This window comes from Ceratotherium simum, chromosome 7 (assembly GCF_057802395.1).
Source record: "Ceratotherium simum simum isolate JZ-2026a chromosome 7, ASM5780239v1, whole genome shotgun sequence".
Classification (NCBI taxonomy): Eukaryota; Metazoa; Chordata; class Mammalia; order Perissodactyla; family Rhinocerotidae; genus Ceratotherium; species Ceratotherium simum.
This window is the reverse complement of record NC_141906.1, coordinates 31,252,158-31,266,468: the sequence shown is the minus strand read 5'-3', so window position 1 is coordinate 31,266,468 and position 14,311 is coordinate 31,252,158. Positions and strand designations below refer to the sequence as shown.

At 51.9% G+C, this 14,311-nt stretch overlaps 1 protein-coding gene across 1 annotated transcript in view; it reads left to right on the top strand.

Moving 5' to 3' along the window:
• The first annotated feature begins 2,108 nt into the window (after positions 1–2,108).
• Positions 2,109–14,311, top strand: part of CHRDL2 (chordin like 2) — a 30,681-nt gene continuing 18,478 nt past the window's right edge. The window contains exons 1-2 of the mRNA XM_004433994.2: positions 2,109–2,558; positions 12,739–12,851. Of these exons, the coding sequence (XP_004434051.2) occupies positions 2,477–2,558; positions 12,739–12,851 (195 nt within the window). The 5' untranslated portion in view covers positions 2,109–2,476. The remainder of the gene's footprint in view (positions 2,559–12,738; positions 12,852–14,311) is intronic.

The window sequence follows — 14,311 nt, the reverse complement described above, 5'->3', positions numbered from 1 at the left end:
TTCTCCACATCCTCTCCAACACTTGTTATTTCTTGTCTTGTTAATTCTAGCCATTCTGATGAGTGTGAGATATCTCATTGTAGTTTTGATTTTAATTTCCCTAATAATCAGTGATGTTGAACATCTTTTCATGTGCCTGTTGGTCATCTGTATTTCTTCTTTGGAAAAATGGCTGTTCGTATCCTCTGCCCATTTTTTGATCAGGTTGTTCATTTTTTTGTTGTTGAATTGTATGAGTTCTTTATATATTTTGGAAATTAGCTAGGGGAAGGCAATCTTAATCTACCTCTCTTACACCTAAAACATGAATATATGTGTATAGCAGATTTCCAACAAAGATGGAGAAAGGAAAAGACCTCTGTCCCAGATCCTTGGGATGAGATTATTTCTGCAATTAAGCACTAAATTTAACTCTGAGCTCTCTGAAAGCCAAGGCAAAAAGGGAAGCATGATGACATACATCACTTTCATGATCTATTAAAGTATACTGAGGGGAGAGGAAGACACTGGCCAGATGGGAGTGGGAGAAGTTAAGCCTGAAGGGTATCTGGGACAGATCATGTTTGTCCCTGATTCTGAGAGCCCTGGGGAAGCTCTGTTTCTGGGATAACTGGTTCCTCCCAGTGCTCTCTGCTCTGGAGGGGATGGACTGGCAGCACAGCAGAATGGGGAGCCCAGCCTTAGCTCAGGAAGACATCTTTACAGACAGCCAGTCAGAAGTGTTTCAACCTGGAAATGCGATTCCCTACCAGGGTGGGATGTGGCTCAACATCCCATCTCTTCTCCCTTCTCCCAGGGTTCTTCCCTCCACACTCACTAGAGTTCCCAGCAGCTCTGCAAGAGAAGCTGGGCAGGAAGTTGAGGTCCAAAGCAGGGATGGATGTACATACCCAAAATATCCCAGCAAGTTAGGGAGAGAACCACGACAAGGATTTGATTTCAGAGTCGGGGTGTTTTTCTGGACAGAGCTGGTTGTTCTCTTCTTAGGGTCCTATTAATTCATGCTCTCATTCAACACAAGATGTGGAGCACCAACCAAGCGCTGGGGGTGGAGAGCTTCAGGGCCCTGCCCTCAGGGAGCTCACCTTCTAGTGGGAAAGAATGCACTCTGACAACCAGCTGAAGAGGACTGAACATGGCCAACACTCAGAGAGGTGCAGGCCTTACCTGCAGAAGCAAAGAAGAGACTGTGTCCTGCTTGGGGATGGGGAGGCAGGAAGCAGAGAAAGACTTCCAGAGGAAGGGCCAAGGATCCAGCTGGTCTGGATTTCAACCTGCGCATGGCACATGGATACGGAGGGGAACTGGTAAGGGCATTCTAGGCGCCTGGAATTACGATCCCCTCTTTTAGAGATTAGAGTGTTTTGACGTTCATTATCTCATTTTATGTTCGCAACAATTGTGGAAAGCTATTAAAAGGCACTAAAGATATTAAGATCCCTATTCTAGAGATGGGGAAACAGACACTAAGGTGGAGTGGCCAAGACCACCAACATAATTAAGAACAGCAAGTGTCCTGATTCCATCCAGAGGCCGCGGTCTGTGCACGCACCACCAGAGCGCCTCTCGGTTCCGCAGCCGGCTTCCCCTCTCCGACCCCGACATCTCATCCTTCCCCACCAGAAAGTTCCACCTGAAGCCTAACTGGGTTCCACCGTTCTGCATTCTGGGCGTCGTGGGGAGTCAGGGGTTAAAGCCCGTGGCCCGGGTGGCCCCTTCCCCCTCCCCAGCCCCCTCGTCTGCTCTCGGCGCCGCGCCTGGGGCGTCCGTCCCAGAGACCCGCACGAGAGAGGAGGGGGGGAAAGTGGGCCTGTTTCTCGGGTGGCCAATCCACCGAGCCCGCGGTGCCCCAGAGGAGGCGCCAGCGCTAGGCCAGCGCCAGGCCGGGGCTGCCTGCTTCCCGCGGCAAAGTACAAATGCGCCCGAGCGCGGCGCCTGGCGCCCTTGGCGTGCACAGCCGGCCCGCGCGCAGCCAACCCCCGCGGCCGCCGCGCCGTCGCCGCCGCCGGTACCGCCGCCCCGCCGGGCCCCAGGACCCCGCAGCCCGACCCCGAGCCCACCGAGCAGGGGGCGCCGGCCGCTTCTAGCCCGCGCGCCCAGAACAGCCGGCTGGTCCCGCGCGCCTCAGCCAGTGCTGCGCGCTCTGCAGACCCCTGTCGTCTCCCGTCTTTCTTCTCCTCCCCTCCCTCTCACCTTCTCTTTTGCCTGTATTGCTTTTCCCTCTTGCTGTACCTTCCTCCTCTCTCCATCTCTCTCGCTCCTTTCCCCTTGTTCTCTTTCCACCTTCCTCTTATTCCCACCGTGGACCTCCCTTTCTGTCCTCACCACCTTCTTCTCGACTCTTCTCTGACTCTCCACTGTAGCAGCAGCCTTCCCTGGGACTGTGGATTGCTTTGTGCCCCTGTGCCTCAGTGTCCCCCTCATCTCACTTTCTCCCGGCTCAGCGCCTGGCGGCCTGGCCCTGGGGGAAGGAAGGATGGTTCCCGAGGTAAGGGTGCTCTCCTCCTTGCTGGGACTCGCGCTGCTCTGGTTCCCCTTGGACTCCCACGCTCGAGCCCGTAAGTAGAGGGGTGGGCAGCGCTGGGTGGGCAGAAGTGGGATGGGAGTCCCCGGCATATGTGGGAAAGTGCCAGGACTTGGGACCCCAAACTGTTCTGACAGCCGTCCAGGCAGCACCTGCCGGGAGCGCGGAGGCTCCCCTGCGGACCAGTTTGGGCTGATGAGTCTGGGAGACGGGGGAACTTGGCAAGACTCGGAACCAAGGTGGCTGGGGCCATGGACCTGAGGATGGGGGACTAAGGGCAGTGGGAGAGAGGGCAGGACGCTGTGCTTTTTTAGGGGGAGGGGGGCTCATTCCTAGCAGTGTCCGGTATGTTTGGCTGCAAGGGTGTGATGAAGAGGAGAAAGCTATTGCATTTAAAGAGAGCTGGGGAAAGAAAGAAGAGCCAACTAGGATAACCTTCCCGTTCTTTCATCTCTTGGTCCTCACAACGCTCCCAAGAGGTAGGTGTCATCATTTGCATTTTACAGATGAGAAAAGTTAAGCAGAGAGAAGAAACTTGCTCCAGTTTACAGAGTTCCTAAGCCATCCAAAGCCAGAACTCTCCAATTCCAAATCCCAAGCTGTTTTTCCCTGCACCACAGCATCTGGAAGGAACCCTGATTTGGAGTTGTGAGAGTCCGGGAGGCAGCAGGGCGCAGTGAGACGGACCAGGGTCTTCACTATCCCGGATCTGTTGAATACCAGCTGGTGGGAGGCAGGCATGGAGGGTATCTCTCTGAGCCTCAGTTTCCTAATCTATAAAATGGGAGTAAAAATCCCGGGACTGTTGTAAGGATTAAATTAGAGAAAATATGTAAAGCAACTAACTGGTACATGGTAGGTTCTTAAAAAATATCAGTTCCCTAATTCATGCTTTTCCGCTTAGACACAGTGTAACCTCACAAAGTTTATACAATCTCTCTGAACCTCAGTTTCCTCACTGCCCCTTCTATAGGCTGGTGGACCCCCTCCCATCTCCTGCCAATCTCTTAGAATGCTGTGAGGATGGAGAACAAAACCAAAGATTCTCATAATGAGAAGGAAGGAGCTTAGTTCAAACCCCAAAATACCCGATAAAGAAACTGAGGCCAGAGGGGCAGTAGTTTGCTCCAGGTTACACAGGGCAGAGGCTGGGATGAAGACCCCAGTTTCCCAGCTATCAGCCTGGTGTTCTTTCCTCTTCACAGCTCAGCTCCCCCATCTCTGCCTCTCTTTTGCGCTTGACTCTCTGGAGCCGGCAGTGCTGGATTTTGTTTCATTCTTGTCTCTGCTCGTGAGGGCAGCCTGCATGTCTGGTTGTCTCTGGGCTGCCAGCAGCATGAGACTCACAGAAGTCCTTAGTAACAAGTAATGGAGAGAGCTCTGTGTTGGGTTCAAGTCCTGGCTCTGCCCCTTAGTAGCTGTGTGATTTTTCATAAGTCACGACTTCTCTGAGCCTCAATTTCTTCATGTGTCTAAGACACATACTCACCTGGAACTCAGAGGGTTCTTGGAAGGATTGAAGGAGGTGCCTGTGTTCAAGTGGGCCAGCACAATGCCTACTACTCAGTGAACGTCTCCTCCCCCTCCTTGAGCCCTGGAGGTTTCCTCCTAACACCTGCCTGTTGCTTCTCAAAAGAGACTTAGCACAGGATGCCCTCCATGCCTGCCTCCTTTCCTCTTGGCACATCATTCTTAGTCCCCAGGGTTTCTCCAGATATTGTTGCCCTTGATGCATCTTGGAAAGATGTCCTAGAATCAGATCTTTGTGTAGGATTGCTCCTGTCCTGCCCACGCCCCTCCTCTGCACAGCCCTTTACAACCTTGCTTAGGTCACATCTCTTCCAGCAAACTCGCTGGCCACCTGGTCCACTCTGATCTCCCCTCATCTGTGCCTCCACTGGCCTTTGGGCCCCTACCTCTCACTGGGTGCTACCAGTATTCTGTACCCCCTACCGCCTGGAGCCTCGCTCCAGACACGCAAGAAAAAAACCCGGAGCAGCCCTGTTGAGTTAAGGTGGAGTGGACTGGTATTCAGAGGGGTGTGTTGTGATTCTGGGATGTCAGAGCTGGGAGAACCTTTGAAAATCATCTGCTTCTACCCCTCAATTTACCAATCTGTGTAGTTAAACTGAAGCCCGGAAAAGGGGAGTGACTTGCCCAAGGTCCCACAGCAAATTTATTAAGAAAAGAGTAGAGACCTGGATCCTAGTCCCTGATTTGTCACTTATTGGTTGTGTGAATTGGGAGAAATCACTTCCCTTCTCTGAGCCTCATTTTGTTTAGTGCTAACAATCTATGAATCTAGAAATTATCCTGTAGTCATTTGCCAGGGTCCTATTTGAAGATTTCTTATGAAGGTCCTCGTCTTAGTTTAAGTAAGATCTCAGGCCTGATGTGGGTAAGACATCTCCTGGTGACATCTTAGGTGCTTTCAGAAGTGGTGCCAACAGATGGAAATTCTCAAGTCTGTGTGGTGTCAGCCTCCTCAGGTGGCCCAGTCCTGCCCAATGCCAAGGGCCTGTGAGCATGTGTGGCAGCTTGCTCCTTAGTTAAAGTACAAGGCTATTCAAACAAAGGTTGTTCTATCCTTGGCTCTATTTCCAGCCACAGACTGAGCCCTGATCCCAGCCCAGACTGAGTCTCAACTCCAGCCACAGATTGAGCTCTGATCCTCAAACCCTGACCATAGATTGAATCCCGACTCTACCCCTGGGCTAGAGCCCTTACCCAGGCCGGATCAATGACCTGCTCACTGACCAGTACTGACTGCAGTCCCAGGCTGAGCTGCATACGTGTGTGATGCTGGTCACTTTGGACACCCACCACTCTGTGAAACAAGAACCTGCTTAGTATCTTGACTCCCTCTCCAGTGCTCTTTCCCCTATGTCAGCTTCTCTCCTTTGTGCTCTTCCCTTACTAACTGTCCCTCCTCTCCTTAAGATGTCCAGCTTGCTTCTGCTTTCTCTTCTCTCCCTCCATCCGATCCTGCTTTCAGGAGAGAGTCGGTTACCAGGTAAAAACATTGACCCCTCTAATCTTTCTCCAAGTGTTAAATGTACTATGGGAATCAAAGCTTTTGTTCCCAGGTGACAGAATCCCAGACCCCAGAAGCAGAGACGGGGTGGGAAGGGATTACCCCTGGTATGATGGGAGCAGAAGGCAAACTTGGAATCAGAAGGTCAGGGCACCAGCCCTGGCCCTGCCACCAATTCCAACTGTGACTCAGGGCAAGTTGCCTTTCTCTGCCTCTCAGCTTTCCCAGCTGTAAAGAGACAGTTAGACCCAAATAGATAATCATTGAGGACCATTCCGGCTTTAACATCCAGTAATCGAAGACTCTAAGATCCAAGGTGCTATTGCCTTGATTGTGAGTCCACTCTGACCTTTGGAAAGGGAGCTGGGGGACTGTGGGTCTGCCGCCTGGTACTCCTGCCCTGCCAGGGAGGAGTAGATAGACAGACCCTCAGACACCAGGAGAAAGTACCTGGAGGGCCCGGGAGACCCGCCAGTGGGGACCCCGCCCGCTGTTCAGCTTAGTCGCATCCTCATCCACCTGTTCAGATGTACGTGAGGAGGTGGGGGCATCTAAGTGACATCTGGCTTCAGTCACGCCCCTCTCAGCGTCTCTGTCTAGAAGATTCTGCACCTCCTCTCTCCCACCAGCAGAGGTCTCTGTCTCACTCACTCGTCCACAGGCTGCAGAGCCGGAGCCGGGCAACAGCTGCGCGGTTGCTCCAGCTGTTGCACCTGTTCCAGGACTGGCCTCTCAAGTTCCCCAAGCCGCCAGTCCCGGCGCCGGGCTCTGGGAGAGGGACCTTGAATCCCTTGGACTCCCAAAGAAAAGGAGTGGCGTGGGAGCCGTGCTCCTGGGAGGTGCAGTGCTGAGATCATTTCAGGCATTCCCCTGCCTCTGGGCAGGATCCCATCCCGGAGATGGCTGTTCCACGGTCTTCTTCTGTTACCCCTTCTTGTAGTCAGGGTTCTTTCTTATGTCTCACCCGAACCCATTTGCTTGCAATTTAAAGCCATTTCTTCTGGTCCTGTTCCTTAGGGGAGGCGTGTCCCTATAAGCTTCCCCCTCAGATCTGAAGACTGGCATTGGAGTTTGTGCTGGCATAAATCAGTGATCTTAGGCAAGTCCTGATCCCTCTCTGGGACTCAGTTTCCACATCTGTAAAATAGGGGATTGGACATCATCTCTCAGTCCCTAACTTTCCAAGATTCTGTGAATCTAACTGTATACGTCCAGTGCAGAATAGAATGTACACAGTCTCATCTCTGCCCCCTGACCCTTCCAGGTAACAGAGCTGCCTTTCCTGGTTTGACGATTCTCTGCTTTGAGGTCCTTCTATGCTCCTGAACATCTGTCACATGCCAATAAGAGGAGTCAGGTTCAGAGAAGTGAGGCCCTTTCCCTAGGCTGCACAGCTCAGCCACTGAGGAGCTGAGGTTTTCACTTCTGATTCCCTAAGGAGGCCTCCCCCACCAGGTGCCAGCGCCCAGAGCAGAGCTTGTGCCTCAGAGTGGAGTAGGGTTTGTTTGTGTGAAAAGGGGACTATAAATAAATAGAGAAAGTATGGCTGTGTGGGCGTGAGGGGAAAGATGTAAACGTTCTCACATTCCTGTGCAGCCTGGCTTGTTCAGGTTTCTTGAGTTCTTGCAGGCTGGGGACAGGCCAGCCACAGTTCCAGGCCTCTCTCCTCTCACCCCAGCCCCGCCCCCGCCTGGTGCCATTTTCATGGCCTTATCCGGCCTCCCCTACAGCCCAGAAGCTTCTTTCTTGTTGTCTTTTCTGCCTCCTATTGGAAGAATTCCCAACCACACTACCCACTCCCAACTCACCCTCTACGAGACCTTTATCACAGCATGAGAGTTTCAAGGCAGACTGTGGGATGACCTTGGATGAAACAGTTTGAAAATTCTGACTTACATGTGAAGATCATGGGATCACTCATCCCCTTACCTGCCCAGCCTCCTGACCTTTTAGTACACAGTGTTTGTGTGGTTTGGGAGTTCAGATGGCAAGAGCTGGAAAGGAGACGTCAAAGGCTAGTTCCTGGTAGGTGGCAGGGCCAAAGTGCTGAAAGGGATTGGCTCTCCTATCACATAATGAACTTCTCTTTTTGTTAAAGAAAGAAATTACCAGAATTAAGGACCATCCGTCATCTCCTCTTCTAGAACCTCCCTTCTCCATTGACTCCATTCTTTTATTGTGCATTCATTTATTGAGCACCAACTCCAGGTAGGCTCTGTGCAGAGCCCTGGAGATATGAAAATTAATGAGATCTGGCCCTTGCTCTCAAGAACGTCACAGTTTAGTAAGGAAGAAGAACCCACTAATGAGTACGTCTAATCCACAATGATAAGAGCTGTAACAGAGGGCTGAACTCAGTTCTGTTGGAGCCCCAGCGAGGGAGTGGCCAGTGGCCTGGAAGGTTGGGGCCACTTCACAGAAAGGGTGGCACCTAAACAGGCTTTTGAAGAATGAGGAGGAGTTGGTCAAACTTTGGAGATGGGGAGTCACATTCCAGGTGGAGGAAACAGCATGTGCGAAGGCATGGAAGTGTGAAGGAGCCTGGCAGGGTGTGGAAGAGTGAGAAATTCAGCAAGAGGAGGTGAGGCTGAAAACAGGGCCACCACCGAGAGTTTTGTTGGAAAAGCAGGCTGGGGGTGACATAACATTTGGAGTCTTGTCTGGTAAATATTGCTGCCCTGAATTCAGATTAGGCCGACTAAGTCCAATTACTTTAAGTCAGTGTCAAGCTAGGGGAGGAGCTTTGGCTGTGTCCTATCCAAGTGGAGGTTTTCTGTGGGAAGAGGAGCTGGCACCCAGCATGCCCCAGCCACCTGCAGTGGCCTGCATGAACACGGTCACCCCATCTCTCTGCCTTTGCATGTAGCTCCTGCTGCCCCTCTGCACCTTGTAAACTCCTCCAGGACCCAGCTCAGGCTTCTTCTCAGGGAAGCCTTCCTTGAAGAGTCTCTGCTTCCACTATCATAGCAATAGCCAAACTGTGTGTATTATATCTATCTGTCTTCATTAGGCTCTGAGCTCCTTTAGGGTGGAGGCTGTCTTATTAAGTCATGTACCAGGCCCATGGACATGTATGACTTGATATATAAAAAGCTCAATAAATGAATGAATAGCGAACATAATGTTACTATTACTAATGATAATCACATATCATAATTAATGATAATAACATTTACTGCTTATCCTGCCAAGGACCCCACATCCACCTATCTCTTCAGGCCCGAAACTTCAATCCCATCCTTGACTGCTCTTTCAGCCTCTCCTCCTGTATCCAGCCTGTCCCAAAGCCTGCCCACTGTACCTACTAAGTATTTCTCAAACCTGTCCTTTTGCCCATCAGCACTGCTTCTCTCTTGGTCCAGGGCAGCATTATCTCAAAACATGATTCTAACAGCCTCCCCCTGGTCTGTCTACCTCCAGTCTTGCCCTCCAATCCATTCTCCATTCCTGTGGCCACAGCGATGATTCTAAAATGTAAAACCCTATCACAGGCACGTCCCAGTTTAAAGATTTTCCATGGCTTTCCTTTGCCCTCCGGGCTCTGAGGGCTCTGCATCTCTCTCCCGCCTGATCGCTGACCTCTCACCACATCTGTCCCATTGTCCTCCTCAAACAAAAGCCCCCTCCACTAACTCTTTTTCCTGGGTTAGACATCACTGCCAGGGGCCATTCACTCCTAAAGATCCCTGAAAAAAGGCCCAGTTGGCCCCCGAGTTGAGGAGACAGACATGGGCACCGGTGGGTGGGATGAGAGGTGGTGGTGGGTAGGGAGAGGAAGCAGGGCAGGTCCAAGGCCAGGGCAGGAGTGGGAAGGCCACAGACGACCAAAGGGAGTAGATGGGAAGGGACGGGATGTGAGAGACAAACTTTGCCTCCTTCTCTGTGTCACTCAGGATCGGCCCCACTGGCTCCTTGAATCTCATCCTAGCCTACCTTGGAGCCCCTGAGACCTTGGGTGTATGGGACCATCAACACATCCTAAATCATGAAAGCTTGAAATGATCAAATCTTAGAACCACAAAATCATACAATTCTAGAAGCTTCATGTTCAAATGAAATGTAGGCTCTTGGAAACATGGAATTCTAAGATCTTGAATCTTAGGAACCTAGAACCTGGAGTCTTAGAATTTTGAAATCATGGATTCCTAAACTATCTGTGTAGAAAACCTTTGAGGATCGAAGTTCACCTCCCCCTCTTGTTTTGCAGATGGGAAACTGAGGCTCAGAGAAGGGAAGAAAGCCTTCCTCAATGTCACACAGTGAATTCGTGGCATAAGGGCCTAGAGCTCCTTCCACCAGCCACGTGCAAGGATGGGGTCTCCTGCCAGGACTGCAGGGAGGGAGGCAGCCTGCGGCCTGGCAGTTCTCTCTCCCGCCTGGCATGGCCTTGGGCACTCACTTCCCTAGAAGAGGGAGCTCCAGGCAATGCCGCCCTCTCTTGTGCCTCTCACCTTGGAGGGCATGGTGGGGTGGTGGTGGTGGCCACAGGAGGCCTCCTGGGGTTGAGGAATGGCCTGCCAGGCCCCCCACATTCTCAGCCACTGCCAGGTCTGTTGGTGGGAGGAGGGGCCTCCTGGCCTGGGCATGAGCTGAGACGTTCTCTCTGTCTTTATGCTCTGAGCAGGCGGTGGCGGGGAGGAGGTGCCAACTGGCACAGGGGCCAGGCCACAGGGCCGCCCCAAGGAAGGGGGGGACAGGCTTTCTTCAGCAACAAGGCTGAGACCTAAGGCTGTGGTAGTGTTGCAATCGCCCACTCCTTGGTGGGGGGAGGGGACTGAGGAAGAAAGACATTATTCAATCCTTGGAGAGTTGGGCTGGCTCTGACAAGCACCCCAGCTGGGCCTGTGTCCCACCCTCTCGGCCAACAGAGGCTGAGAGATAAACACAGCTCATTTGATACGGGCCAGCCGGGGCCTTGCTGGGAACAGGATCTGCTGCCTGATCCCCCCTCTACTTTGTGGGGCTGGGGAGGGTGTGGGAAGGGAACTAAGCTGTGTGTTCCTACGGTCCCCAGTGGCCATCAAAGCACAGACTCTGAGCGCATCATGACCACGGCCTCAGATCTTTGCTCTGGGAGCCCCAAGAGGCAGAGCAGGACTGCGAGGAGCCAGAGGGAGGCTGGTTTCAGCTGCTTACAGATGAAACTTGCTAAAGGTTAGGAGTGGCCCTGGAGCGTCTCTGCTCTGGAGGTGTGTGTCCCGGACTGTGCTCCACTGCACCCCCAACACGGAGAGGGATTCCTGCACTGTGTGTGTGCTGCCCCTGCTAGTGCACTACTTCCAGCGCCATGTGATTCTGTGGGTTTAAATGTCTAAGAGAATGATTCAGAGAGTGTGAGACTCTAGAAAGTGGGCAGCAGGAGGCATGAAAGGCAACCTCTAGATTCTAGACCAATAGGGGACCAGGAGAGAAAAATAGGGAGTGGGGGATGGTGGCCGGTGGGCAGAGAGAGAAGGAACCTCTAGACCCCGGGATTGGGCAAAAAGCCATAGGAGGTGAGGTGAACTGAAGGGGGCTCTGCGTGGGAGCCTGGAGTCCTGGCTTCAAGTCACTAGCTGGATGGCCTTAGGCAAGTCACTTAGTCTCTGTGATCCTTAGTTTTCTCATAATTATGGTAGCAATCCCAATGACCCTGCAAGACCGACATTATCATCTTGAATAGATAATAGATGATAACTATTCAAGATGAATAATGTCGGTCTTGCAGGGTCATTGTTACCATAATTATGGATGGCATTCAACTAAGTGTGAGGAACTGGACCAAGTAAGCACTTTATAAGCATTATCCAATTCAATTCTCAAAACAATAATGTTAATGAGATAAGTAATTTATGTAAAGAGAAGACAGTTAATAAATGTTGGTTCCTTTCTCCATATTTCAATCTCATTTAATTCAACAAGCCATTGGGGACACTTAGTTTGTGCTGGGCCTCCCGGTTCCCTCCTAAAAGAGCTCAGATTATTCTTTAGGCAATGGAGAATTTTCCTACAGGAATGATAGCATCTCTTCTAGGTTGTAAAAATTCCCAGGTACCTGAGTGGAGGAGGGTTGGCAGGGAGAGGGCAAGAGGCAGAGCGGTGGGGTCAGGGGCTGCAGCACCCACCCAGCCTGAGCCCTGACGCAGGTCTGGGTGGTGAGCGGGTAAAAGGTGAGGGCAGGAGTGTTCTAGAGATAGCCTGGAAGACTAGGCGATTGATTGGCTCAGACAGGTGAGAGAGAGCTGGAGGTGTCAGGAAAGCAGGATTGCAGGAGCATATGTAACCCACAGAAGGTAACAAACTATTTCAGTCATTCTTAGAGGTATTCATCTACATATTGACAACTGATGTGCAAATTACAAAAATAGTCGATTGATGTGCAATCACACACACAATAATCAACTGACTGTGCAGTCACGTGGTACCAATGACCATTTTTCAGGACATTTAAAGGCCAGGTTTCTGAGAACCTTTCACTAGGCAGCATTTTCTTTTCCCAATTCAAGCACTTTCCTTCATGGCTCGCTGGGATTCAGGGACACAGTAGAGCAGGAAAGCAGGAAAGCTGCTGTGAGTGGCTTTATTCAAAAGGTAGGTCAGAGGACCCAGAGAGAGGGTGTGTGTGTGTGTGTGTGCGCTTGTGTATGTGTATGTGAGGAGGGAGGGGAGCAGCAGAGGGCAAGGGAGGAGAGGGTGCAGAGATGTAGTAAATAAATAAGCAAAATGGGACAAAGGAAAAGGAAGCAAGTGTGATTATGAGGGCAGAAGGAGCACTGGACTGTGAGTCAGGAGACGGGCTGTCATCCCTGCTTGGTGACTGATTTGCTGTGTGACCTTAGAGGTGTAATTTATCCTCTCTGGGCTTCAGATTATTCATCTAATCATAATAACTAACATTTATCCCACAATTTAAATCTGTAAAGCCCTTTTACTGCTCGATCCCCTAACTGCCCTGTGAAAGAAGTACTAAGGTTCAGAGAGGGGCAGTGACATGCCCAAAGTCACACAGCAAGTGTGTGGTCAAGTTGAGATTCAAACTCAGACATTCTGGCCCCCTGCCTGGGAGAGCGCATCCAGCAGATTCTCTTTTGCCTGAGTGGTCCTGATGACATCCTTCCTAGAGTCAGATAGAAGTTGGGGTGAGGCAGGGTCTTTGTGCTGGAGGCTCCCGGGACTGACAATGCACTGGTTGGTTTGCCAGGCCCAGACATGTTCTGCCTTTTCCACGGGAAGAGATATTCCCCGGGCGAGAGCTGGCACCCCTACTTGGAGCCACAGGGCCTGATGTACTGCCTGCGCTGTACTTGCTCCGAGGTAGGTTTCTCTGGCCACTTGCGACAGGTATGTCTGGGAGACCTCCAGAGAAGTGACCCCGGAGGGAACGAGGACAGCCTGACTCTGAAGGTCAGGGGCATCCTGGAACCAGGCCCCCTGGAATCGTGCTCTGTCAGCAGCAGCTGAGGGACTTGGGGCCATACCACTTCGCTACCGAGTACTCAATACGTAGGAGTAGACAGCTACTGTGTGCCTCCCAGAGATAAGTCACACAGTGGGTCAGTCACTGGGCTGGGATGAGGACCTGGGCCTCCCATCTCTCATCTCAGCCTTCTTTCCTGCTGGTGCCAGCCTCCCTGTCTCCCATGCAGGAGAAGACAGAGCCTGTCCGACCCCACCTCCCATTCCTTCCTTTCCTTGTCCTATTTCCTCCAGCCACCTCTCTTGCCGCCCTGCCTTAGTATGAGTTCTCCCAATGCCACTGGTCCAAATATTTATTCTTCAAGCCTTCGCCCAACTCCACCAGTAGGCTTACCTGATCCCTCACCTGGAAGTATTTTCTTCTTCTGGGATGCCACATAAGTTTCTCTGTCCATTTCTCCTGATCACTGTTGGTCAGTATAATAGTTATTTGTGTCTGTCAGGTACTGCCCCTCCTAGATGGAGCCCCTGAGAGCAGGTCTTCCTGGACACTCACTCATGCCCAGTTAGGTGTCCCACTGGAGGCTGAACAAACTGGGGCAGAGACCAGGTCTTTTTGTTCACCTCTGTCTCCTCTCGGCCCACCCCAACCCAGCACCCTCCACAGGGCCCTGTACAGTCAACTGAGTGGCATAAATGAGACCCCCATGTGGTCCAGAATTCTCAGGCCAGGTATGAGGTTGGAGGGGTAGGAAAGGAGGGAATGATTTGAAACACCCTTGGCTTTAGCTCAGCTGCCTGGGGCCCAGCCTAGTTGGCCTGATGTCCTCAGCTCTCTCTGTCCGGGTGCTGGTGCTTGGGAGGGAGGGGTACCTAGTTCCCAGCCGGAGCCAGCCCCTTAGGCCCTCTTTCCCTGCACAGAGCCAAGAGAGGAATGCAGAAGGCCAGTAAGAGCCTCCCTTGTTATAACAGTCCTCAAGGTGGGAGCCGAGAAGAGCTTCTGTGGAGACACTGGGAGGTGGAGGGAGTGTGAGCCAGCCCCTCTCCTGACTCTGATCACTGGGATCTCGCTCTCCCTGAGGCCTGTCCCTCTGATTCCCCACTGCTTCGGCCATGTTGGCCCCACCTAGAACTCTGACGCCAGTGGGGGCATAACTCCCCAGGACTGCCTTGCCTTGGTTTTCCTTAGCACATCTGAGGCCAATCAGCCTTTTCAAAAAGAACTTCATGAAATATAGCCAAAGAATAGGAAGGAAACCATAACAGAAAATTCCAGACATATCATGCGGTCCAGTTGACAAAGTCCAAGTTTTGTGATCCACTGGAGCTAACTCATTTCTCCCTCCCCAGAGTTCACA